Here is a 25322-nt window from a genome sequence, read left to right as displayed (position 1 = left end):
TGGGATGAAGCTGAGCAGAGGATTTCATGCAGTTTTCAACTGCTGGGAAGAACTAAGGCAGTGATCCCCGTGTGTTGAATCTCAGCTCCCATAATCTTCAGCTTTAACTGAGTTAAGGAATGATCTGGAAGAAAATTGATGAGAGCAAAGACCCTCTGTTAAAGATGAGAGAGCAGTGAGAATGCTTTTGAAATAAAATTACTTTCTGAAGATCATCTTCTCTAAGGCCACCTCAGGCATTTATCTTCCAATTTCATGACCTTTAAATGAGTTAGAAAGTCTTTTCTAAGGCAGAAATCTTTCAAAGGCATGATTTGCCAGAATTGTACAAAGAAATATCTCTTGGACTGATTTATGTATCGATACTCTTGATCTCTCTACATTATTCTTTTCTTTCCCAGTGGCATTTTTAGTGGTTCTGCAGTGTGTGTTTATTCCCTGGCAGCCATTCGAGCTGCCTTCAATGGACCTTTTGCACACAAGGAAGGCTTCGATTATCAGTGGGCTGAATATAAAGGACGGATCCCTTACCCTCGTCCTGGAACAGTATGTACATAAAACTTTCCTTAGTCACTTTTTCTCTAACTTGTTCATATAAAGACTGACTAGGGAAAATATTTACTGCCGCTCAGAGTTAAACTATTGTATGTTATTTCTGGGAGTTGTTTATTTCTACCTGGGCAACAAGGGATCTTCAAGGCCACTTTTCCCTGCATGATTCATTTCTGAGATGGCTAATCTGGGTCCTGGATCCACTCGTGAGTTCCACAAATGGTCCTGAAGCAGTTTGTCCCAGGAAATGCCACCAATCTATAAATAGGGAGGTTTCAGAAAATGCAGAAGATTGTCACATCCTAGGAAAATCACTGTGCCATATGCTGTCATAGATGACAATTTATGAAAATTTGCCTGATATTAGTATTAGATATTAATATATCTAACTACCTTAAATCACAAGACTATGTTTTGTGGAGTTGACTGTTAATACTTTTGCATCATTCCTTCTTCAATGTCCTTTCTTCCTGTCAGTGTCCCAGTGAAACATATGACCCATTCCTGCAGTCAACCAAAGACTTCCCCGATGAAGTGATTAGCTTCATGCGTACTCATCATCTGATGTGGGACCCCATCTATCCACTCCACAGGAAGCCTGTTCTGATTAGAGTCAATGTGCCTTTCAATATCCTGCATCTGTTGGTGGACAGAGTGGAGACAGAGGCTGGACATGTTGATGTTCTCTTCCTTGGAACAGGTAGAGGAGTTCAAGCAAAGATGTTCTGATCTTACTGTAAGTCACGGTTTGAAATGATGTTTGATTTATTCGACAGGAAAGTGAAGAAAGAGCTAGACGGTAACATTAAGTGTACAATTTTCCCTGTTCAAAATGATTTCATGTGATACAGCAATACTATGGTTTTTCTAGGATTGTTCACTTTCAACAGCAAATATTGCTTGAGACTTTAAAATAAAGGTGAGTAGAATCTGAGCCTATGTGTTGAGATGCAGGGGCATTATCTAAATTGGGCAAAAATTGGTTGATGATAATTTGAGGGAGACTAATGGTGGAAGCAACTCCCCCCCCCTTTACATTTGTACAATGGAAGGAAAATCATCATCATCATCATCATTGATTATCTTCCCAATATGAACACTGGCATTGCCATTATTGTGGTTGGTCACACAGTCAGCCAGATGTTTAGACTGGATTTGACATTTGTATGCATCTATCGAACCCCTATGCATAAAAATTTGGCATAGGCAGTTGTTGTCTGATGATGTTAAAGGTATTGTTGCATGATGTAAGCTATTCTAAATAATGCTGCCTTCTGCAATTGACTGATGGCGATTTTGTCAATACCAATGGTATTGAAATGGTGCTCCAAATGTTTTGGGATTGCACACACCTATTTTTGCTGGTACTATGTTCCCCCTTTTTTTTTGGGCCACAGTCATTCTACTATTTTTAAGTGTTTATATTTTGTCATTTTCTCACTTCTTTCTTTTCTATTTTCCTGTCTCTGGGTCCTGCCCAGGTCCACTAATTAAAAAAATTAAAATTAAAAAAGTTGCCTGATTTTTATTTTATTTCACTTTTTTTCTCTGGAATTATCTTTTTCCCACTCCTTTTCCTTCCAAAAGATTGTAGAAGGATTCCAGGATGAGCACAATGTCTTCCATCCTGCCATCATTGCTTCAGAAAAACAATACAGTTCTGCTGTGATTGCTGCTTTTCCTTCTCCTTTACTGACAAGTTTAGCATATATCTATCTTGGCCCAGGGTATCAGTTGGGATTGTTTATGCACAATTCTATTTAATTGCATCAGAGGCCTGGTTACAATTCCCTTGTTAAGTAATTGGAATTAAATGGTACCCCTTTGAGCCAAACTATTGAAGTATTCACAGAGCCTCTAAAACATCAAATTCATTGTAAGCAATTAATAGCTGCCACTTTAAAATATATTAAAAACATAAAACTGTGCTAAAATGATAGAATTTCCTTTTCAACCAAAAAATACAAAAGCATCAATTCATTGCATTATGCCTAACAAAATATTAGGACTACTTCACAAAGACATAAAACACAGCAAAGAAAATAACATAAAGATTTTGTCCAGATACAATCAATCTTGAACCCAGAACTTTTTCTCTAGAAAAGCTATGAAAGGAGTAGAAAAATGTATAAAATGAGTAGCAAAATGATCCTCATTCTGAAATACATTTATTATCTCATGGTCCCTGTAGAATTACATAGCATAAGAGGGCATATTAGATAAAATTAATGATGTTGCTATTTTTTTTATTAAAACATTCTGGAAAATAACCTGTCACCTAATTAAAATGCTTTGATGAATGAAAATATGTTCAGTTTGCCCCTAAATTGTTCTAAAATTGGCATTTTTAAAAATCTCATGTAATGATGCTGCATGTTAGAAATGGACCTCTCCTTGGGATAACTGTACATATAATCCACAAGGAGTGGCTTCATCCGGGGGGGGAGGGGGTTCTACTTATCTTTACTATCGGTTCGCATATTGAATCTCCTTGCCTGGTAATGATCTTAATAATTCCATGCAACAGGAATCCAAGGAGGTACCCCCACCCATAGTCCTCTTCACATACTCTTCTGTTTGACTTCTCACAGATGAAGGCAAAGTGCTTAAGGTCGGCATCTCCAACCTAGAAGGCCGAGACTCTCAGGATATCAGCTTGGAAGAGATCCAGGTTTCAAAGGTAACCAAAATACTTCTGTTACTTTTAAAACTTTTGTGGGCTGGAGTTTTCTACAAAGGTCCAATTTCCTGTAATACAGTACATTGATTTGTGCAATTAATGTAATCCATGAGCCAGGAGTCAAAGTAATTATTTGTCATGACAAGATATAAAGAAGTCAAGCATGATGTTATTGATGACAACAATCAAGTATCATGTCCACACATACAGAGAGTGAAAATGAAAGTCATGAATCCAGCTAATCTTTCCTGTAATATCATTTATTTGTTTCTTGATATATAATTTTTTCCCCATATTATGGGCTCTGGTGCTAAAACTCAAAGGGAGGGGATGTAACAGGTTATAAACCAAGAACCAACGGCAATTTAAGGACAAGAACTACGGAATGTGGATAGGGCCAATAACAACCAATTAAAATTTACTATACTGTAAAAAATATTATGAATTTTTTTTCAAACTGTATGAAAATTTTATAAATTTTATTCCCGTCCATTTTTTTAAAAAAACAACAACCTGTAGAACAGTGTCCCTATAACATTAGATAGACTGATCCATTCTGCAAGACCTGAGTAAGAATCAGTTTTTGCCTCCCTTAAATGCCTCTTATGTAATCCTCTACGAATCCTCAACACCTCTGTGAAAGAATAATGATGAAGACTATATCTATTTTTCATTCCCTTTAGGTTTGGAGAAATTAAATAATATCATATTTGTTAGCTGGACCCAGGATATCTGTGATGGGAGTTTTTTCTTGAGTGTTGCTAGCAATAATCAGTTTCCCCATAGAGGCTGCTCTTTGTTTGCCACTTTTCTCATCTGCTGCTCCACCCAAATGGACATTGTTGCAGTGCTGGCCAAGAGTGTGAAAGCAACATCAGATCAGGAAGGATGTTTCCCAATTAATGACCCAGGTTGTCCCAGACTATTGCAGAAAGAAAAAATTAAGTTATAGCCCTACAAAAATCCAGATAACCACTAAATGGCAGCAGAGAAGTCTAGAAAATCTTAACTCTTTGCCACCCTCTGCTTGTGATTGTGAAGCATGTGTGAAGCAGGGATGCGGGCATCCAATACAAAATGGAATTTAGAGTATCATTGCAAACTGCTGCTGTTTTCTATTTCTTGTAGGTGCCTTCAGCTATCTTAGACATGCGATTTTCTCTAAAGCGGGTAAGGCAGCATTTGTTATACTAATTGCATGCTATTTTCTTCAGGGCAAAGGGGGTGGGCACAGCTGAGTCCCCAGGGGTATCTTCCCATAACCCCAAGCATTGAGAGCAGCCTCCAGAATCCTGCCAGAGGGTTCTTCTAAGTAACCATTTTTAACGTGTCAGAAAGGGAAATGATTATACACATCACCAAAGAGTAATCAATGTAACCATATCTGCATGAGATATATACTAAACATAACTTTATCTCCATTCAATGAAATACCACGGGGTTGTTGTTGTTGTTGTTTTATCCAACCCTAAAATTACTTTGGAGAATCTTGCTCCTGACTCGTTACTCAAAGGCCAATATTAATAGATCATTTTAATATTTACGAAAAGAAACTTAGGTAAAGCATCTTCTCTATCTCCCTTTCCTGCTGCCCCCCTCCCCATTTTTGTCCAGAATTTGTGGGGAAGGAAGGCTGCAGATTACAGGGTGCCACAAAAAGTTGCATGGCAGTTATTTCTCCTCTGTCTTTTGAGTAGCAGGAACTGCTTGTGAGCACTACCAAAGGGCTGGTGCAGCTCTCCATGTATCGTTGTGAACTCTATGGCAAAACGTGTGCTGACTGCTGCCTTGCTAGAGATCCTTACTGTACCTGGGATGGCAAGTCCTGCAGGGCTGTTCTGCTCACTAAGAAAAGGTGAGCAGCTTCCCTCTCCTGCCCCTCCTGCTTTGCAAAGGTGGCCCTTTCCCCCTTTATAACTGGGTCACTTTCTTGCATTTTTAATTTTGGGGGTCTCCAAGGGCCATAAATGTGATATAACTTTGTTGGGGTAGACAGGTACAAATTTCCAGACTTCTAAACATGATTTTTTGGGGGGTTAGTTTTCAGAAACTAATGGGTATTTTTAAGTTAGGCCATTCTGCTTCGTCATCACCATATGTAAGAAGATTCAGCACAATTGTTCAGAGGCTTTCATGGATATGCAGATTAAGATATTCACTTTGCTGCTTAAATCACCCAAGCTTTCCCCAAATAATAATAAAAAAAAGCTTGAATATTTGGGCCTGGCAATATTTGGTGTGGTGCTCTACAGATTAAGCTTCCCAAAGTCTATTGACTGTAGAGCAAAAATTAACAATGAATATATTTGAAGATATATTTATTATTGCAGAATAATATCCAGAATTCTTCTTGGCCCACGTAACCAACAAATGATGCAGTTAAACTCATTTTGGCTTTCCCTAACATGATCCATAAGAATCCACACCGAGTGTTCCTGCTAAGGATATCAGTCCCAGACTCTTTTTTTTCACCTACCATAGGTACTTTTTCTTCTCTAAAGGTGTGACTGGCATTTGTCTTCCGTAGTAATCATCATCAGGCTTCACAACCCATTGGTCAGAGAGGAATGTTTCTTGTTCCATCTTGCTGACAGAAGTGGGGAGATGCACCATCTGGTGCAAAATGGAGCAAAGCAATAGAAGACCAACTTGTTGGGTAAAGAAGTACTGGGGACGTCAAGCAGCCAATGCCATTTCCTTATGTTGACACATAGTACAGGCCACACTGCCTGTTAATTCACCGGTCCCCCTTGAAAAGGCACCTCAGCATACTGGCTAAGCGCATGCATTAACTGTCTCTTTTGCAGGCGAGCGCAGTGTCCGAATGTGCTGAAGACCAATCCAATCAATCAGTGCCTGGATGTTGCAAAAGGTGAGTTGAGGAGCCCTCCTTGGAAGCAGCAGGAAGTCACAATCAGAATGTACAAAGAGCACTGGATAAAATTTGGAAGCAGATTCCTGCTACAGCTCCTCTTCCCACTCTTTCTTAGTATTTGTTTTTATAAGCTTCAAAGGCTGGGCCTGGTGAGGCTGCCTCTGGTTGTCAAGCCCATCTTTGAAAACACCAGGATGTGGCTCAATTAGCCAGCAGCTGGAACACCAGCTTGAATGCCTTTGAGTGCAGTTCTGAGGGAATGGAGGAAAGTTTGAGTGAATGTGGAAGCTTATTTGCATGACTGCAGCTGCTTTTGAAAGGAGCAGAGAGCAACCACAACCTCATTCCCTCCGATATTCCTTTTATATCACCTGCAATTATTTCGTGCCAGTAAGTTTCTGTTGCACATCAGTGGAGGGATGGGTCCACCAATCCATTAGCAAGAAAACACATGTAATGCTTATTACAGTTCAGTCTGCAGAGTTGAGAAAATAATGTAATGGGTAACAACAGCTTTGAATACCTTTCTCACTCTAGTGGAGTTGCCTCCTCAATCTCTTTACAAATATTGAGCCTAGTACCATCTATATACTGTAACACTCCAGACTTTATCTGATGAAGGGCTGAATCCTAGGATGCTGATTTGGTCAGTAGGATGCAAGGTGTATCATAAGGACAGGGGCACCTGCCAGGACAGGTTCACAAAAATCAAGATGGTGCACACACGAAAAGGGAAGGTTTAATTGTACAGTCCCCGCCATCATCTTTACCCTTTGCCTTGCAAAAACGTCTAAAAATCTGCCCTTGTCTGTCCAGTCATTGGGAAAATGCATTTGGTTTAGAAATTTGCTCTTTAAGGATTTATTAATTCAAGCTCAATGTTAAATATTACCTGGAAGGCTTTAAATGCTGACACCCATCATGTTAAACCAAACAATTTATTCTTTAAAAGTACAGTGAAATGCGTAAACTAACACATTTTGGGTTAGTGTTATATGCAAAGCAGAGCATCTGACTGGTTAAAAAAACATAGTTCAAAAAGACTCAACGAAGCACTTGTTATAAACTTGCCACTCTTACTTTCCTTACGTTGTTTTTGTAAAACAGACATACTGTACTTTATGTATTAAATTCAGAATAGACTTAGTAGATAATACAGTTTATAAATATAGTAAAGCTATAGAAATACTATATATGCTCACAGTTAAGCCAAGAATTTTACCACCCCAAAATGGGTTTGACTTGTCTGCTGAAAAGCTTATCTGCAAGGAGGTACATGCATACTTTTTAAAGTATCTGCATATAATTGCAGATAAGCTCAACAAAAAATACCATATAAATTGTGCCACCCAGGGATAAGCAAATTGTGAATATTTTACATGGAATATGTTCTGGAAAACATTTATTGTTACAAAATATGAAAACAAATGAAATCCTTCAGAAAAGAATTTCAGAATTCAGGGGGGGAAAATCATGCATTTTTTTAAGGAATCCATGAATATCATAGAATCTTAGGGCTGGAAGGGACCTCGGAGGTCTTCTAGTCCAATCACCTGCTCAGTACAATTTCAAATGCAATTGGGAGGGGTGTGCTCTCTATGGGGATGGCAAGATAACTCTACCAACAGAGGCAAATGCGAAGCAAATGTTGTGTCCTGGGTGAGTTAAAATACTTGTTTGCTTATTAAAAACTTCTAGTTGAATATTTTTGTTCCTGCTGTTTCCCTGCAGGCACCCCCGTGGCAGAAGAAAAGGTGATATTTGGTGTACAAAACAACTCAACATTCCTGGAGTGCCATCCACTTTCTCCCCAAACCAAGATTCGTTGGCTAGTACAGCGCAGCAACACAATAGCTCTGGAGGAGGTACTGGGGAAAAGCAAAATTAATGGAGAAGTTGGGTGGTCTCTTTGGAGCCTGGGATGCAAAAGGGACCCACAGTTGCCTTGATGTGCTGCAAAAGGAAGCTAAGCTGGATGGATGCTTTAGATGCAAGCAGAAACCCCTCAATAGCAGGTTCTTCTGTCTTTCTCTGTGGCTGTAGCTGGCAAGCAGATTGAATATTGTCTGGTTTCCTTGCAGGTTGGGAGCACAGGTCGCTTTTCAATCTTAGAGCAAGGGCTGTTGATTAATCAGCTGACCCAACAGGATGCTGGACTCTATCAGTGCCAAGGAATGGACAGCTCTTTTTCTCAAACCCTTACCTACTATAAGCTACGCATCATAGGGCAACAGGCCATGGAGGCTGTAACCTCTAGGCTTAGCAAGAATGCAGAAACCAAAGGGAACCACCACAGCGTCACTCCGGTGTCAGGCCCTCAGCTTCCTTACAAAGGCTACTCCTGGCCACCTGGTACTAATTTAGTTGAATTCTGCAACGCTCTGCAACAAAGGAAAAGACTGAGACAAAAAGTCTGGACCTCAAGATGGCAGCAGCAGCAGCATCCTTCAGAAAGCAAGAAAGGACGAGTACGTCGACAGCCTGGCTCTCGGAGAGAGGAAGGGCCAGTTTGAATTCTACCTCTTTGACACAAGAGATCCAAATGGGCTCTCTAACTAGATTCTACTGGTCTCTTAAGCTACTCAATCCTATCCAGGCACACTTGTAGATATTTACTGGGATGTTCTGTCCTCTCCTGCTTCAAAAATCAAGAAAGCCAACCTCTTCTTCCCTCATCTGAAATGCTAGGTGTTACTTTTTTCCTCCTCTTGGGTAGCGAAGGAAACTGTACCATAGCAAGGAATGTGGTGGTGTCATGGATCCTACTGACTGATTGATGGCAAGATTATTCCCAAGTGTGAAATGAGCAAGAGGGCTTTACACACTTGTAGCACATATGTGGTACAGTCCTCTTCATTTTCTTTTTCTAATAAACAATAACCATTATAGTGTGTGGTATCTGCTTTTAATAGAACAAGGTCTTTCCCCTTGTATAATGGAATTCATCTAATCTAAATCTAAATTAGGCAACCTTGAAAAATCCAATAAAACAAGTCTTCTCCAAAAATAGAAAGTTGAGTATGACTATGAACATGTTCCAGGAGTCACTGCGGCATTTCAACTTCTTTCTCAGAGTACCAAGCACACCTCAGGATCAACGTACCATGAGACTGCATAGAAGCAATCTGGTGCAAGGGGACCTCATCACATGCTCATTCCAGGCAGTGACCAAGGCTTTAAATGACCTACCCAGATACTCAGGGGGGAAAACTTCAAGCTCTTTCTGGAAGCCAATAGGATCCAATAGTCTCCTGGGACAGATTGATCTAATAGAATCTACTTCCCTGTTTGGGTGTGGGCAAAAACAATCAGAGAATTATCTGATAATGCTATATCCTCTACTACCAGATTACATCACAACCGCCCCAGGATAAAAACTAGAATGCAAGCCATGTATGTTTTGGGCTTCCAATGACTTGGGTCAAATCCATGGTTGCCATGAATATGGGTTGTCCCAGATTCCATACATCTGGGTAGGTTGAAGTCCTCCACTGCCAACCCAGCAACAGGATTTCAGCAGAGCAGGCAGAATATGGGGCATGAAATGTCAGCTTCTGATGTTGTTGCTGATTACGAATTGAACCGAAGTGAAATAGGTATTGGATGACCAGATATTTAGCTCAGTGCAGTGTTCTGGATTGGGTACTGATGAATCTGTGGTCCCATTTTATCCGATGTGTCACATAACAGGACAGCGATACACACCACCACAATATGAGGCGGAGGGAAGTCGTTTAAGCTTATTCTTTCCTATTCAAGAATCAATTTGGAAAAATTCCTTAACAGAAAATCTCTTCCAACTACCCTTTTGTAACACTGAAACCCAAGTTCTATGACGTGTACTGCTTTCTGAGAATTTGTTGCCAAAATAATCGAAGGGAGAGATCTTTTCTTATCCCTCAGAAGAGGCGGAGGGGAGGAATCTCTTTGGGCACAGACATCGTATACCTGCCTGGTTCATCTTCGCAGAAGGGAGAGAGTTGTGCCTGCAAATATTAAAATTCTATTAATTTAAAAAAAAAAGTTTAGTAGAAGTTTTTCATTATAAAGCCATCTAAAATCCTTTACTAAGACTTTACTTCATATAAATATCAATGTAACTACTTACAGATGACACATGATAGTCCATGAGTTGTAGAAGCTTTGGGTTTCCAAATTCCACTTCAGATCTGGTTTAGTCAGTTTGGTCCATTTCCAATCAGTGCAACTCAAATTAGGCTCTGAACCAAATCTTTATAATTGATGGAAATTCATATATAAAAAGAGTGATGGAACTTCAGTCTCTGAATAGTGTAGGTTGGTTGGTTATAAGGTCTGATTGTAATACACATTTGTGTCTTAAATGTTGCATTCTGTCTAGAAATTGAGGCTTTAATTAGCTTTAGTTAAGCTAATTAATTAGTTAATTAGCTAGTTAATTGTGCCTGAATATCACTGAAACCATTGCAAGAAGTTGTTTGTAAAACATGCAAATTCATGATGTCAGACTATTTTTCCTTTCGGTGAAAGAAACCATCAGGAGGGAAAATTCAAACTAATTCCAGACCAAAATGACCAAATTCTTCATAACATTTGAAGTTTATTTTTTTAAAAAAGGAGAGACAGTTGATAGGCATTATACCAACTTACAATTTATTTATTTTTTTAAAAAAATGACATGAAACACAAGTAAAAATAAATACATCATATAAACAACAAAATTGTTCAATGTCTCTGCTCTGGGAGATTGGGTGAGCACATCCCATTGGACAGAGAGATGAGGGAAGCACATATCCCATGCGTGCAACCAGCCAACCAACTGACCCTGCTACAGAAATGTCTTGTTATTTCAACCACAAAGCACAGGCCACAAACTAAAGGCAGAACAAAAAACAAACCAAGAAAACCATTCAATTCATTTGGCTCCCCTGTACAAATAGATTTAATGGAGGGACAGAGAACATAAACAGGGAAACTAATAATATAGGACCCAAGAAGAAGCAATGCAGCTGTGGGCAGCTGTTAGTGGTCTTGTTTCAATAAAGAGCACACACACAAAAAAAGACTCCTTCTCCTTCTCTCCTTCCAGCTCTCAATTTCTATTTCTGTTGATCCTCCCTAAACTTGCAAATATCTTCCCTACTGCTTTCCTGATTGAGTTACAAGGAGCAAGCATTCCCAAAAATGTCCTTATAAATCCCCAGACTTGATATAATATGGTTTTGGTATTAAATAAGACACGATTTTGTTTTAATCTACTGGTGTATATTTCCCTTGGTTTAATGGAGCTAAGATCAACCATTCTCCAGTTTAATAATTATATTTACAATGCCTAAATCAGGATTTCAGTGCAAATATATGTAATTATAGTAAATTTTCATTTGACTTGAGATCTTGCAAGAAACATTTGCACTGCTGCCATCAGTTACATAATTCGGATAGAACAATCAATAAGATCATTATTTTAAGAGAGGAAGCTTGCATATTCCTGGGATTCCTTGATAGAGATTGTAGTCAGATTTTTTTTTCTCCTTAAACTGTCCCCTCTATGTCCATATAACTGTGTCCCACAGAATGCAATTCTGTAGGAGCACTTTAATATCAAACCTGCCCTCTGTGGACAGCGCTTCTCATTTCCGTATCTTGGTCACATGGAGATAGAGAGCAGTAATTAGCATGCAGACATGTGGGCAATTCTTAATATGGTTGGGGAGAAGTCCTCCAGTGTTATTCTCACCAAAAAAATAATTCATCATAGGAAATCTATGTCTAAACAAGATGATCTTTTGTCAATTTTAAATTGTATACTGCCAGAATTGGAGTGAAACTGAACATAGTAGCAAGGTCTGTAAAATATCACAGTTTAAGGTCACCTCTTTTACCCTAAGCATTTATTAAGGGGATCAAGTGTTGTTGTGTACCACACCAATCTGGTACAGTGCTGTTGCTCTAAAGCGCAGAGAAATATTGCAATGTATGGTTTATCAAGGAAGATCCAAAGATTACATGCAGATCCAAAACAGCCGGGGAATGCAAGAACCTTCCTAAGTATCCCAAGACCTTAGCCAAGCATATCTAATGGTATCTCAGCTCCACCTGTAAATTCAGAATATGTGTATTCCTCCTCGTTTCTTTTGTGGTCTGAAATTTAGCAGTGCAAATTGCACAGACCCTGGCAAGTAGATCTAACAAAAAGCCAGCAAGGGGAAAAGAATTATCCTTGAGATAAAAGGAATAGTTGAATTCAGAGATCTCGCAACACAAACACATATGCTGCTTCTGAGCAGCCACTACATTCTTGGAAATTACAGTGCATCAAGGAAGGGACCATTCTGACATTATACTACGTAAGTCACTGTGCTGTTCTGACTCAACTCCCAAGTCAAGCATTCTCTGTTCTTCACAAACAAGGCACAACAGCCACCCTTTGTTTCTAGAAGCCACACCTTCCTAAGGATGTTGAATGCGTGGGAGAATTCATATATGAGAAAGAGGGTGTTTTTGATGCTCTCTAGAAGCAAGAAGGGTGCAAAGCAGAAGAATGCCGTCTTCATTGCCAGTGGCAACACTGTTCTCTCTTGGCAAGTGCTGGGAATGCATTTTAATCTCTAGGAGACCAATTACATTTAAACCCCCTATTATTAGAAGGAGACACAGGTCAGGCACTTGCTGAAGTAGAGGAATCTGCCCCAAATATGTTTCTTTCCAAAGCTCACAGAAAGTGGCTGGTCTAACTGAAGGTAGGTGTGTGTGTGTGTGTGTGTGAGAGAGAGAGAGAGAGCAAGAAAGGGAGAGAGAGAGAAAGAGAGAGAGAGACCCCGAATGGACCCTGTCAGTGGAAGAATTATGTTCAAGCAATCCACTAACATAAACATTTTAGGGGAAAGAGAAATGACAAGAAAGAAAAAGAGAGGGAGGGAGATAGAGAGAGAAAAGAAAGATGTACACAATCAGACTTACATTTTTATACTTTTCTCACCCAAGTACAAAAGCCAATTTTTAAAAATATTGTATTGTTAAAATCTAGTAATCATCCAAGTGATGCAACATTGCCATCCAGTGGTCAGACTAGTAAATTACAGGTGTACACCATTTCCTACAGCTAATACCTTATCTTCCAGTCCTATTTAAAAGATGACTATAGAGCCTGGTCTACTTAATCACAGCTGCATCTATTCTCCTAATCAAACATCCCATATTTTACAGTAAGGATGTCCTCAAAGCCTGTCAAGTCTGGTGACTCTTCTGTGCTCAGCTATGATGTTCAAAAGAGACAAGAGAATCGGGAAGCAGCAGTCTGAAGTTAATAGTATATAAAACGTATTAGCTTGTCTTGACTGCCCCATTACTCCATGGAAGTCAAGACAGGAGCTAGTAGGATTACTTGAATTGTTATCAGCTCTGCTGCCCAAAACTCACTATACTGAATATTGGGCCTGCCTGAAACCTGAAGGGAGAAAAAAATGAAAATCCTTCACCAAAAATTGCTTAGCTGCTTAGGCATAAGCCCCCTTGCCTAGATCCAGTTCCCGAGTCAACCTAGAGGGTTGCAGTTTACAGTACAATCAGTGCCGTCATTATTTTGCATGAGGTGGACACATACAAATCACAAAAGGGCATGACTCACAGACGTACCAAGGCCAAGTCTTTGGAGAAACTCGAATGGACACCATCAGTTAATTTGCTTTGTTATTTTTGTGGGGGGGTTGTGTTTGTGTTTTTTGTTTTTTTTTAATCCCATGGTGCATCCAAAGACAAGTTGTCCAGAAGTTTGCTCAGAACCCCTCGGTTTTCAACTCCTAGGATATGTTAAAGAAGAAAGCACTATTTTAATGTTTTTATTTTAAAATAATTAAAGTAATTTGCATAGCTAACTTTAAATCTAAGGCTTCTACAAATGGTGAAGTCGGGCCTGACAGACAGTGCCCAGTTAGCAGAGAAAGATAGTCAGAAAGCCCAACTTTACATGCTTTTTAATGGTACATAAAAGTATACACATCCACACAGTCGTACCCACGCAGCGCTTTCTCTCAGAATCATTTCTGATTCACCATATGAAAAAACAAGTAGCCACGACCTCTTTAACTAAGGGGTCTGGTAGGTCTTTTATAGGGATGAGCAAAGGCTCAATTCTCACATTACCTCCATTCAAATCACGTGGAGTTCAAACTTTTCACGGAGAGGTATGACGCACGAAAGAGAGAAAGTTCTTCATGATTGGGGTGGGAGGTGGGGAAGCCTGGCAATTTTAACCACTTCAGTGGATCCACTGTCTTCTTTGCAGCAACCACAGAACAAAGATAAGGTGAGAACAGGATGTGAGCCACCATCCTGGGAAGGTTTTCTTAGCAGTGCTCTCACTGACTCCTCGTCATGGGAGTGCAAGGGCCTCCTCCCTTGTCTTTGGAATGACAATGTCTTATAAAACACCATTTTAGCCGGTGTAATCTTTTAAGGACAAACAGGGAGGGGATTATTCCATCATCTCCCCCCTCAGAGGTACCACCGTCTCCCTTTCCTGCACCATAGAGAGGAAGGCAAATGTCGATTTCTATGCCAAATCTCTGCAACTTCCTTCTATTGTTAAGCCTTCTATGAAAATAAATGGCTTCTCCTTCCACACTTCTGTGGCAACGTATTATAAAAACTTGGGCCAGATACTAGCAACAATATAGAGGGGACTTTCCTCTGCAAAGCTTTAGCTTTTTTACTATTAAACCACTGGAATGGCAGGAACCTAGTTTAAAAAATCCATGTCTCTGACTGATGAGAGAGCCACTTCAAACACCAACCTCCCTGTTGCCCATTGTAAGGGAAAAAACTAGAGAATAAACAAAGCTCTAGCCAAATAATGCCCCTGGCCCCCAGTCTCCCCAATGAAGCACAGGGGTGGGGGTAATTCTGCCTTGGCCCTATAAAACACCCCTGCATTTGTCAAGCAATCTACTTGTCGCTTTATTCCTTTCTCAAACAGGCCAGACTATAAACAACCTAACTGCTTTTAGCAAGGAAGAAGCGGGAAATAGTTCCCCAATAAATACTTCACTTTCATGAAATAAATTAAAACAAGAGTTCTATGGAGGAGGGAGGTCATCCAGTCAGTGTCAATAAAAACTCTGGCAGCAGGTACAAGGAGCTCAAGCAAACCCCTTTAGCAGGAAGTCCACTTCATTCTGGTCAACAGAAATCTGACAGCTTGTTTCTTTTGCCAGACCTGCAGGCTCATCATCGTTTCAAAGGGGGAGAAGGAGGAGCAGCAGGAGAGTAATCACTAAAAAAAGCTAGATGGGGAACTGGGGAAAGCCTTAAAATGTCTCCATCAAGCACTACCTCACTAAACGATTGACACAAGTCCTAACCCAATGGTGCTGAAGAAACCAGAAGAAACGGACCCACCAATGGCCCTCCCCGTCTTCAAACGCAACTCTTAGAGAAGGTGGTAGGGCAGTCCATATTTGCACCCCATCTCTCCAACTCCTGCCACCACTCCACGAGGGCCTGGATGAAGGGCACTGGACTAATTTGCCTTGAACGTTCAGAAAGATGAAAAATTCATTTTCACACAGACCCTGCCCACCCCTTCCCTCCCACCTACATATGACATGTTGCCTGCTCCTTCCTTTCCCACCTCCCTCCCTCCATTAAGAATGCAATTCATTCTCAGGTTTCTTAGGGCACAAAATCTCCTGCTTTTGATCATGGGACAATGAACTTTCTCAGATAAGGCCGTTTGTGTATGAGTGTTATTCCATAGACACCAAAAAAAAAAAAAAATCAGCCCGATGTCTCCAGTCTAACAAAGGGCACTGAAATATTAATGGCAAGTCTTCCTTTTGGACAACACAGACAGCATGGGAGGGAAAAGTCAAGGAGGCACTCCTGTGGTTTGCAGTGATACTTCCCTTGCCCAACTCTTGTTTCTCCCCACTCCTAGGGGAGGGGTGTCCATTCAATTCAGTTCCCATACAAAGCAGATCTTTGACAACTAAACATGCCATTTCCTTTCCAGCCTCCTCCTTCTCCACTTCTGCTGTGTTCTAGATATAAAATCCTGACCCCAGAAAGGTCCAGCAAGGAATTTTTGCCTCCTGACCAAAGATGCAATCTATAAGAAGTGACTAGGCCCATTACTTCCCTGTGATTTCTATTACATCATCATCTTTGTCCTCATCCTCGTTGGAGCTGCAGCCCACCTCAGAGACCTCACGGGTGTCAAATGGAGGCACCTGAGACCGAAGGAGGCCCCCCGCTGGATATCCCGTGTGAGGTGACATGAAGCCAGGGTAGGCAGATGCCATGCTCCTGGGAAGGCTGCTGGATAAGACAGGGGTTGGAAAAGGAGCAAACATCCTGGGCTCAGAGAGGAGTGACTGTGAGAAGGGCAGCGAATAGTTGGAGAGCACCCCCGTCATGGAGGGGTTTAACATGAAAGAGGGGACACTGGCGGTGGCTGAGGTAGCAGCAGAAGAACTAGCAGTGCCCGCTGTCAGCAGAGGGTCAGTAGTCACAGGGAACATCAGATGAGGATCTGATAGCAAGCTAGGCAGCTGGTAATAGGAGGAGCCTGTGCCCATGTACAATGAGTTGCCTGCTTGGGGAGCAAATGGATGGGTTAAGTTGTGGTTTAAAGGGACAGAGGGCATGGTGAACCCACCAGAGACAGGGTACCCACTTTCATATGGTTGACCTGTTGTTGGCAGTGAGCGTTTCTTCTGCTGGCGATGGGCTTGCTCATCTGGACCAGATGGTGAACTTGACTTACGCTTATTCCCTCGTAAGTCCAGCACTGAGTGGCTGTCAACATGTTGACTAGTGGCTGGCAAGGCTGAGGAAGAAGCCAAACCGTGGGTCCCTACTCGCTGCTCAGTTCCACAAGCTGTCGTGTGGGCTGCATTGTCTTTCCGAGTGGGGTATCCAGGTGTCGTATTGGTGGTGGGAGAATTGTGTTTGGACTCACGGGCAGCTGCCGCCTCTGCATATTGCTGCAGTTCGCTGATGATTTCAGGACTGTCTGGCGAAATAGGTCGAGTGAGCTCCTCTGGGTTGGGAAGTTTGGGTGATGAGGCATTGTGTCTGCCATTGCTTGTGGATTCAACAGATGGACCCTGGGATCCTACGTAAAGCAGAGTATAACAACATGCAAGTCAGAGAAAGTAACCAGAAATGGCACTAAAGTATCAGAGGAGGTCGTAGAAAAAAACAGCCTGATTAACGAGGCTGTAAGCTATTTTTGTTTTTCAGTGACTCATTTCAGTAGCAGATGGGGAACCTAAACTATTATGGGCAGTAGGGTTTAAGAAATGTTTACGGTACAATGAATGGTGGTTGTCCTCCAGACGGTAGCATTTAGTGCCTACATCCCTGATGTTTTTTTCTGGATCAATCCATCTTTCAATACTACGTATTACAATATCCTTCTGAGCATGAATGAACTTTTTCTCAAGTGATACTAACACTAAAAGCTTACAGGCAGAGATTCCAGGACATAGCTCTTGATAAACCGGTTTCATTGCAAGGACCAGAAAAGTTCTTAAAGAAGAAACCCAGCAATTTCCAAGAAAAGGAAGAGAGAAAGGAAGGATTCAAGATTCAGTTTTAAAGCTTTTTCTCTCAACACAACTTAACAGGCTGAAAATTTGCATTATTTTGGCAGGACAGGTGATGTATACCTGTACTTTCTTACTGTAACAGATCAATCTTGTTCCAAACTCTCTGCTTAGAAACCACATCTCTAAACGTTTGAATTACTTGCTATTACCTGTATTCTAGTGACAAAAATGGAAGAATATTGCTCCAATGTTGTATCTCCTTCGCCATTTGTCTTTTCTTTTCCCTACTCAATTTATGGGGCTGATTTTGGCATGGGTTTTGCAAACTCTCCTGTCTGCTTTTATTGTACATGATTTTTGACAGAGGAATATAAAGATCGATTTTCTTTTTCACATCTGTTCCAGGCTGTCATGTGTTTGAAAAAAAGCTACCATATTTTTCAGTGTATAAGACGCATATCCCGCCACCCCCAAAAGTAGGTGGAAATATCTGTGCGTCTTATACAGCGAATGTTGCTGAAGCCCCACCCACCCGCCGCTCTCACCCTTCGGTCTCTGCCTTCCAGCAATTTGCCTCCTTGCAGCAAACAGCTTGGTCAGCTTCAGCACAGCCTGATTTAGCACGAGCAGCTGATTGGCAGTTGGATCTGCCTCCCGGAATACTGCGTATCAGCTGTTCCAGGCTGCGGGGATCGCCACTGCCCATCGCCGCTGCTGCCTATTGCCGCCTGCGCACGCCCCATTTTCTTCCTCCATGCATCCCATTTTCAGCTCGTTCCAGGTGGTGGGGATAGGTGGTGTAGGGTTTCCTGCTTAAGAAGGGGGTTGGACTAGAAGACCTCCCAGGTCCCTTCCAACTTTGTTAAATTAATAATTATTATTATATCATTTCTCCAACTGAATGCATTCTATTCTTTTAATATCCACTCTTCTAATATCTACATTTTATTACTGTTGTTAGAAAAATAGTTTTGAATATCTATAATTATATATCTATAATCCCTTTGAAAGCTTTCAAAATAAAATAATAGAAGAGACACTCAGAAACGGTGCTCACCTGAAGCAACCATGCGATGATCTTCACTGCCCTTTGGCTTGCCAGTAGTTCGGATAGCAAAGATCCGCCCATCACTGGTCCGGATGTATGTTCCTGGGAGAGACATGGATCATAATAATTAATTGGGGGGAGTCAATAGAGCATTTTATAGGTATAATAAGACAGCTACGGTACTATAGTTCACAACAACAGACTTCTAGGATTCTCTGTAACAATTTTCTTGACACTGGTCTGTCTACCGGCTAGATGGACATGCCTCCAGCCACTCATCATGTTATTTTCTAGTAATGTCTCTGGAGTCTATAAGGACATTATTGTAAGTATTAATTATGGTTGTGACTTGTGCTCTGCACTGTAACATGCTAGTTCCCTGTTACATTTTCTTACTTAAAGAATATGTAAGAAGAATTTAATTAATTGAAGTGCAGAATCTAGCAGCAACCAAGAAAGGTTGTATCAATTAAACAGGGACCTATAAGCAAATGGCATTCATTCCAGGTGGTCGACTCGTGATGTTTGGCTGTGTTCTACAGTTCAACATGGGCAATTTTCAAGGCAGATACATTTCTGAATGTATCCCTGAATCTTTTCCAGTGAAGGCAGCACATTAGAAGAACTGCCATTGTTGAAGACATAGAGGAATTTGGTAAGGAAATATCTCTGAAATAATAATCCAACTGGTCATGGGTTGTCTAATACCCCTAATGAGGTTACTGGTTTTTCAACTCCATTTTGTATGGAGTTACAAAATACAAATTTTGTATTCAATGCAAATTCATTCACTAATAACTGGTTGTTGTACAAAATGCAGGTAGACCTCGTTTAACAAATGCCCTGTTTAGCAACCAAAGTTATGATGGTGTTGAGAAAATAACTTTACAAGTAGTCCTTGCATTTATGATGATTGCAGCATGTGACTGCCATTTGCACACTTCACCACCAGTGTCCAATAAACAGAGTTAATGGAGAACTTGGCAGTAAAATCACAAGCCACGGTCATGTGATGTCTTGCTTAACCTGTAATGACTAGGTTAACAACTGAGTGAAAAGTGACATAAATCTATTGTGGTCACGCGATATTTCACTTAGCAACTGCATCACTTAGTGACAAAGTGACAGATCGTTGTGGTCATTAAGTGATGACTGCCTGTAAGAGGTGAAAGAAAGGTTCTTTATAGCAGCAAAATAACTAGGCCTTATGAACAATTTACAATCAACTTTCCTTCTGCCTCTTGTAAGTGACTATTTTTTCAAATACTATATTTTTGAAAGGCCAATGATATTTAAACAAAAGGGGTTTTTAAAAAGCAGCTTGCACAATAAGCAGCATCCAATATTTGGCTAAGATAGTACTGAGATGATGAAAGCAGACTACTAAAATAAAGACTTCTGGCAAAAAATGAAATGTACTATGTTAATTGTAGATCACACAACAACAATGTACAGAAATCCTTACTTGGAAAGGGCAAAATCTCCTTTCACTATCCTGATAAACTTAATTCTATCTTCAAAATATCTTTATAAAGAGATGTGAGATGGCTAACTACATTACAATCTCTACTGTAATCTCAAACTACTATCACAATGTCTATATTAAAACAGGTCAATAACGAACAAATGCATGATCAAAAACTATGAATGAACATGGTCCATATGAACTAAGGAAATCAATCAATCAATATATGTTAATTTGTGGTAGAAAACCATGTGGAAATTCTTTATTGTATGGAGATTTTTTCCCAATGGCATTTTACTTTCTGAACAAGAGATGATAGAATAGAGAAGAAATATAGAAGAAAAAGAAAAAAAATAAAGTCCACCCTCACCCCACTTTGCAAGCTAAAATCTATAATGGAAAACTATCTCAATTACCTTTAGTCCCACGGATAATATGTATGCTTTCACCAGCGCTGATTCTTGCCTGCACATCTGTGGAAGTGTTCGTACCTGGAATCACTATATCTAAAATGGATAAAATAAAAGGTATATGAATCACTGCATGAGGCTTCAAAGTGGATTCAATTAAAAACATTAAATAAAATTACATCTTCCAAGTATTTAGTTACTTTTGGCTGAGTATTACATAAAACACAGAACCAATGCGTATTTATATGTTTTAAAAGTACAGTAGGAGAGAAAAAGCCAGTAAAAAATTATATTAATGGATAATGCTCTACATTTAACTGTTAGTTCAAGAAAACGATGAGTTAACAAAGGAGACTGCAGCAGTGACATTTCAACTACTCTCCTTTGTCTTTTCAAGTACTTTGTGTTTTTGTAAAATGAAAAGAGAAACGCAAGTATAAAAATGACTAAGCCTCCAACACATTTGATAGCTGGGTAGAATGCAGAATTTTCATTAGGCACGTTATGTCTGTATCACCAAATATTTTTGCCAATGTTTTCTGTCATAATGGAAGAATATTCTCTATTACCCCTAGAGCAAATATAAGGAAGATAAACATGTAGAATGAATTAAAGTAATGGCAATTAAGTCTTGTTTTAGTCCTATGTTAGGACTGGACCCTGAGCCTTAGAAATAGGCTGTCCTGTTTAAAACATAGCAATGAAGGGTCAACATAAGATTCTGTTATCAGAGAACTAACCTCAATGTGTTCTTGAATATATTTTTTTCTCTCTATTCATTTTTGGTGCAATCTCGTTTCCTAAGAAAGGTAGATTACAGTGTAATTGCCAAAGCAACTGACCTGTTGTGGTGACAATCTTCTGCACGAGAACACCAGCTCGTTGCAGATAATTGATGGGGAAGTTAATAGCAGGATTGGAAACTGAAGCTGCTCCCATACTACCTAAGGGAACATGACGAGGCATCATCGGAATAGGGGTTGACTGAACAGGACGCACGCTTGCCACTGGCCGGTCCTCACCTTTCAGGCTTGGTCGCCTACAAAGCAAGGAATAAGTCAATGTGATTACAGAATTTGAAACAGCCTCTTTTCACAAGCAGGACCTTCCATGCAGCAGTGGAATTCTAATTTTTTTACTACTGGCTCTGTGGGCGTGGCTTGGTGGGCGTGCTAGGGGAAGGATACTGCAAAATCTCCACTCCCACCCCACTCCAGGGGAAGGATACTGCAAAATATCCATTCCCACCCCACTCTGGGGCCAGCCAAAAGTGGTATTTGCCGGTTCTCTGAACTACTCAAAATTTCCGCTACCGATTCTCCAGAACCTGTCAGAAGCTGAATAGCACTCCTGCTTCCACTCCATCACCCTGTTTCTGCTTAAATAACTCTTCCTCAATCTTCCACAAGAAGGGAATAAATACACTACAAAGATGACTATGAGCTACCAATCGCATATTAATTTCTCTATATGCAATCATCTAAGGAAGACCTTTAATAAATGATATACTAAACAGAAATGCTTTTATTTTCTCCCACATTGTGTCAAGAAATCGATAGTAATGAATATAAAAAACATATCTAATATCCTAGATGGGAAGTGCGTACTACTAAGCCTGTGGGCTATGGCCTGAATGTGCTATTGGTACTTTCAATATTGGTTTCCCCATCGCAATAAGATTCTGTTCAATGCACTCTAAGTATCGACTCGTTTTCTATATCAGCTTCAACTGTTCACAGCTATCAAGACGACAATACCCTCCTTTGTTTTACCTATGTTCTGGGGACCAGGAAAACATTGCCAAGGGGGGAGAAGTAGGAGATACATTTTGCTACTCCTGTTTTGACTTCCTGGAAAGGAACAAGATACCCACCAGTTCCTTTGATTGAAGGCAGGAATATTTGTCAGATTCTGGTCAGTGGCTGGGTAATACTGAGCATAGGAAGGACGGGTATAAGGGACAGATGCGCGCTTTTCTTCCTCATAGCTTTTTTTTGCAGCTTTTTTCTCTGCCTTGGTGAGCTTGTGCTCTTTACGATCGATTAGCAGGGACTCGTGCTGGAAAGGCTCCTGTGGTGATTAAAGCATAAGGAGGCTGGTTTATTGAAAGTATCACAAAACAGTAAGAAGTCAAACAACAATCCCTCCTCCCCCGAACAATCAAAATAATCCTCCAAATGTTCTAATGAAATAATTAGGATCATTTTGATATTATTTTATAAGCATTTAATCCCCCTTGATAATATCAGGACATTAGGTTGCTCTATCTTAGAAATACGCATTTAGTGTTATGCCACAATGTTTAATCTAATATAGGAATGGGAAGAAATCTTCTTCTGCATCAGTGTGTTTTTTATTTATTAAACATACTGATAGTCCTTGATTTATGATAGCAAATGGGATAGAAATTTCCACTGCTAATTCATGGAATTATAAGGCGTATCTGCATTGCTTGGTGATAGCAATCCCTGTAGTCCTAATTGCAGATGTTAACCAAATCCCATGCTTGTTAGGAGCTTGTTGCTGGCTGACTTCCCACAACCAATATTAATAGAGAAGCCAGCAGGAAATTGCCAAGTCCCAGCCTGCAGGGACGTCCACAAATGCCAGGCCTCCATACATATCCTGGCCTCAGTGCCTTTTGGGGAAAAGTCAGATCTTCATCTACAGAAGGGACCCCAAACGCTTCAGCTCATCAACCCTGTCATGAAAGTTTCAGATTGTTCGACCCCCAAACATTATAAGAAAATAATTTAATAAATATTATGTTAACTAATAGTACTATACAAAAACAACAGGAATGAATTGCCTTGATAGTACAGTGGTCTATGCACCCTGTTATTAACACAGCTGCCTGCAATTTACTGCTGGTTCGAATCTCTCCAAGGCTCAAGGTTGACTCAGCCTTCCATCCTTTCTAAGGTAGGTGAAATGAGGACCCAGTTTGTGGGGGCAATAAGCTGACTTTGTATAAATATACAAAAGTATGAAGGCTATTGCTTAACGCATTGTAAGCCGCCCTGAGTCTCCGGAGAAGGGCGGCATATAAATCAAATTAAAAAAAAAATAAAATTGTCCCATTGACCTTTGGTGGTCAATACTGACCATTTTGAGGAAACCTGAACTACAGCCACTTGCCATCTTTATTATCCAGATAGATAATCAAGCAGTAAGATTGCAAAAATTTAGAGGTCAGTCCTTATGCTAGACTACAGCCAATATTAAAGAAGCAGATTTTACCTACATAATAATACTTTCTCATCTCCCCTGCCGCCCCGCAATCTACACCACCACCACTTCTCTCAATGCACTTCAGATCTGATCTGGAGATTCCTCCAACTCTTGGGAATGTATGCGGCAGTATAATGTGAGATAAAACTAAGGAATTTGTTGCAAAGGGATAATGGTATTTACCAATGAAGTAACACTGCTGAATCCCAACTATGATGAAACATGTAAACAATATATTAACCCTGAGCTTTCCTTGACATAAACAAGCACTTCGTTAAATTTTCTTGAATTTAATTTCTTGCAGGCACCATACATTTTTAATATACTTTATTTAGATGTAATTTTTACAGCCGACTTATTAAAATAGCATGGATATGAGGGTTTTACTCTCTTTCCTAACCTTGGTGATGAGGTGAGGGTACTTGAGACAGGCCAGCTGTAAAACAGATTCCTTGATCTTACTGGGGTTAAATGAAAGCTGGGCAGGCTCAGATTCCTCTTCCACGAAGTGCAGCAAGTTTTCCACCTCCCTCCTGGTAAAGTTCAACACTGGATTCAAATCATCCACAACACGATCTAAAGAAAATATACATTGATCACCAAAGGGGAAGAACTACAGTTCCTGCTTCATTTGTATCTCCAATAACATTCCCTTAACCTGTGATATTAGCAAATTATTGCACCTTTAAAAAGGGTGGGTGGGGTGAAGATGGGGAGAGCTGGAAATCTTATGCCAAACCTAAAAGCAAAGAGAGCCAAATTCAGAGACCAAAAGAAATCTGCCTACTGCATGGCAAGATCTGCCTAAGGCAAGGCACGATCTACCTGACATCCCTTGCTTGGAGATCTGACGGTCATAAATTTTCTTTTCCAAAGTGTAATCAGAAACTAGCCGGTAGATGTGGCAGGGCTTCTTCTGTCCATAGCGATATACCCGACATACTGCCTGTGCATCGTGGCATGGATTCCAAGAAGCATCAAATACTATCACTCTGTTTGCACCAATAAGGTTCACACCTAAACACCCAGCTCTGGAGGGGGGAAAAAATGAATAGTTATTTGCCTGGGCCTGAAATGTTGCCTGGTATACTGTAAATCAAATATTAATTGGGATTTACTGGTTTTGTTCAAAACTATATAAATTAATATGATGCTAATATTTGAAGATAACAGATATGGGGGGAAAAACCAACTAAATCCAAATGGAATTCTAAATGTTCTTTATATGAATTAGATCCCATCCTTTTTCAGGATGCACATTATCCACAATTCTTCATAGTCAATCGCATGTCTCTATCCTTAGTAAGTACTCGAACTTACCTTGTTGAAAGAAGGAAGAGACAAATAGAAGTGTTGCTAGGATCATTGAACTGGTTAATCAATCGTTCTCTCTCTGAGGCAGAGGTACTTCCATCCAATCCTATGTGAAAATAATTAGATTATTACAAACATTTCTGCATAACCACCACAAAATAAAACTATGTAGAGTACAAAAACTATGATTGTCTGAGAGAACAGATGTGATAAATGAAT

The 25322-nt window shown here is 40.2% G+C and overlaps 2 protein-coding genes across 6 annotated transcripts in view; one reads left to right on the top strand and one right to left on the bottom strand.

Annotated features, from left to right (window-relative positions):
* LOC117678656 (semaphorin-3D-like) overlaps positions 1-8993 on the top strand; it is a 43953-nt gene extending 34960 nt beyond the window's left edge. For both annotated transcript variants that reach the window (XM_034439985.3, XM_034439994.3), the window contains 8 exons: positions 402-546; positions 1030-1252; positions 3144-3232; positions 4361-4402; positions 4930-5087; positions 6040-6104; positions 7839-7972; positions 8189-8993. In XM_034439985.3, coding sequence (XP_034295876.1) covers positions 402-546; positions 1030-1252; positions 3144-3232; positions 4361-4402; positions 4930-5087; positions 6040-6104; positions 7839-7972; positions 8189-8620 — 1288 coding nt within the window. In that variant the 3' untranslated portion in view covers positions 8621-8993. The remainder of the gene's footprint in view (positions 1-401; positions 547-1029; positions 1253-3143; positions 3233-4360; positions 4403-4929; positions 5088-6039; positions 6105-7838; positions 7973-8188) is intronic.
* A 1676-nt stretch (positions 8994-10669) lies between these two features.
* RAD54L2 (RAD54 like 2) overlaps positions 10670-25322 on the bottom strand; it is a 72396-nt gene continuing 57743 nt past the window's right edge. For 3 of the 4 annotated variants that reach the window (XM_034440014.3, XM_034440024.3, XM_034440035.3), the window contains exons 15-22: positions 25110-25209; positions 24615-24820; positions 24190-24365; positions 22432-22628; positions 21401-21597; positions 20565-20654; positions 18693-18785; positions 10670-17199 (exon numbers count right to left, since the gene is read on the bottom strand). In XM_034440014.3, the coding sequence (XP_034295905.1) occupies positions 16214-17199; positions 18693-18785; positions 20565-20654; positions 21401-21597; positions 22432-22628; positions 24190-24365; positions 24615-24820; positions 25110-25209 (2045 nt within the window). In that variant the 3' untranslated portion in view covers positions 10670-16213. The remainder of the gene's footprint in view (positions 17200-18692; positions 18786-20564; positions 20655-21400; positions 21598-22431; positions 22629-24189; positions 24366-24614; positions 24821-25109; positions 25210-25322) is intronic. The other variant, XM_087887711.1, reaches the window with a different exon arrangement.

Source organism: Pantherophis guttatus, chromosome 2 (genome assembly GCF_059756535.1).
Source record: "Pantherophis guttatus breed Tessera chromosome 2, ASM5975653v1, whole genome shotgun sequence".
NCBI lineage: Eukaryota > Metazoa > Chordata > Lepidosauria > Squamata > Colubridae > Pantherophis > Pantherophis guttatus.
This window is presented reverse-complemented; position numbering and strand designations above follow the sequence as displayed.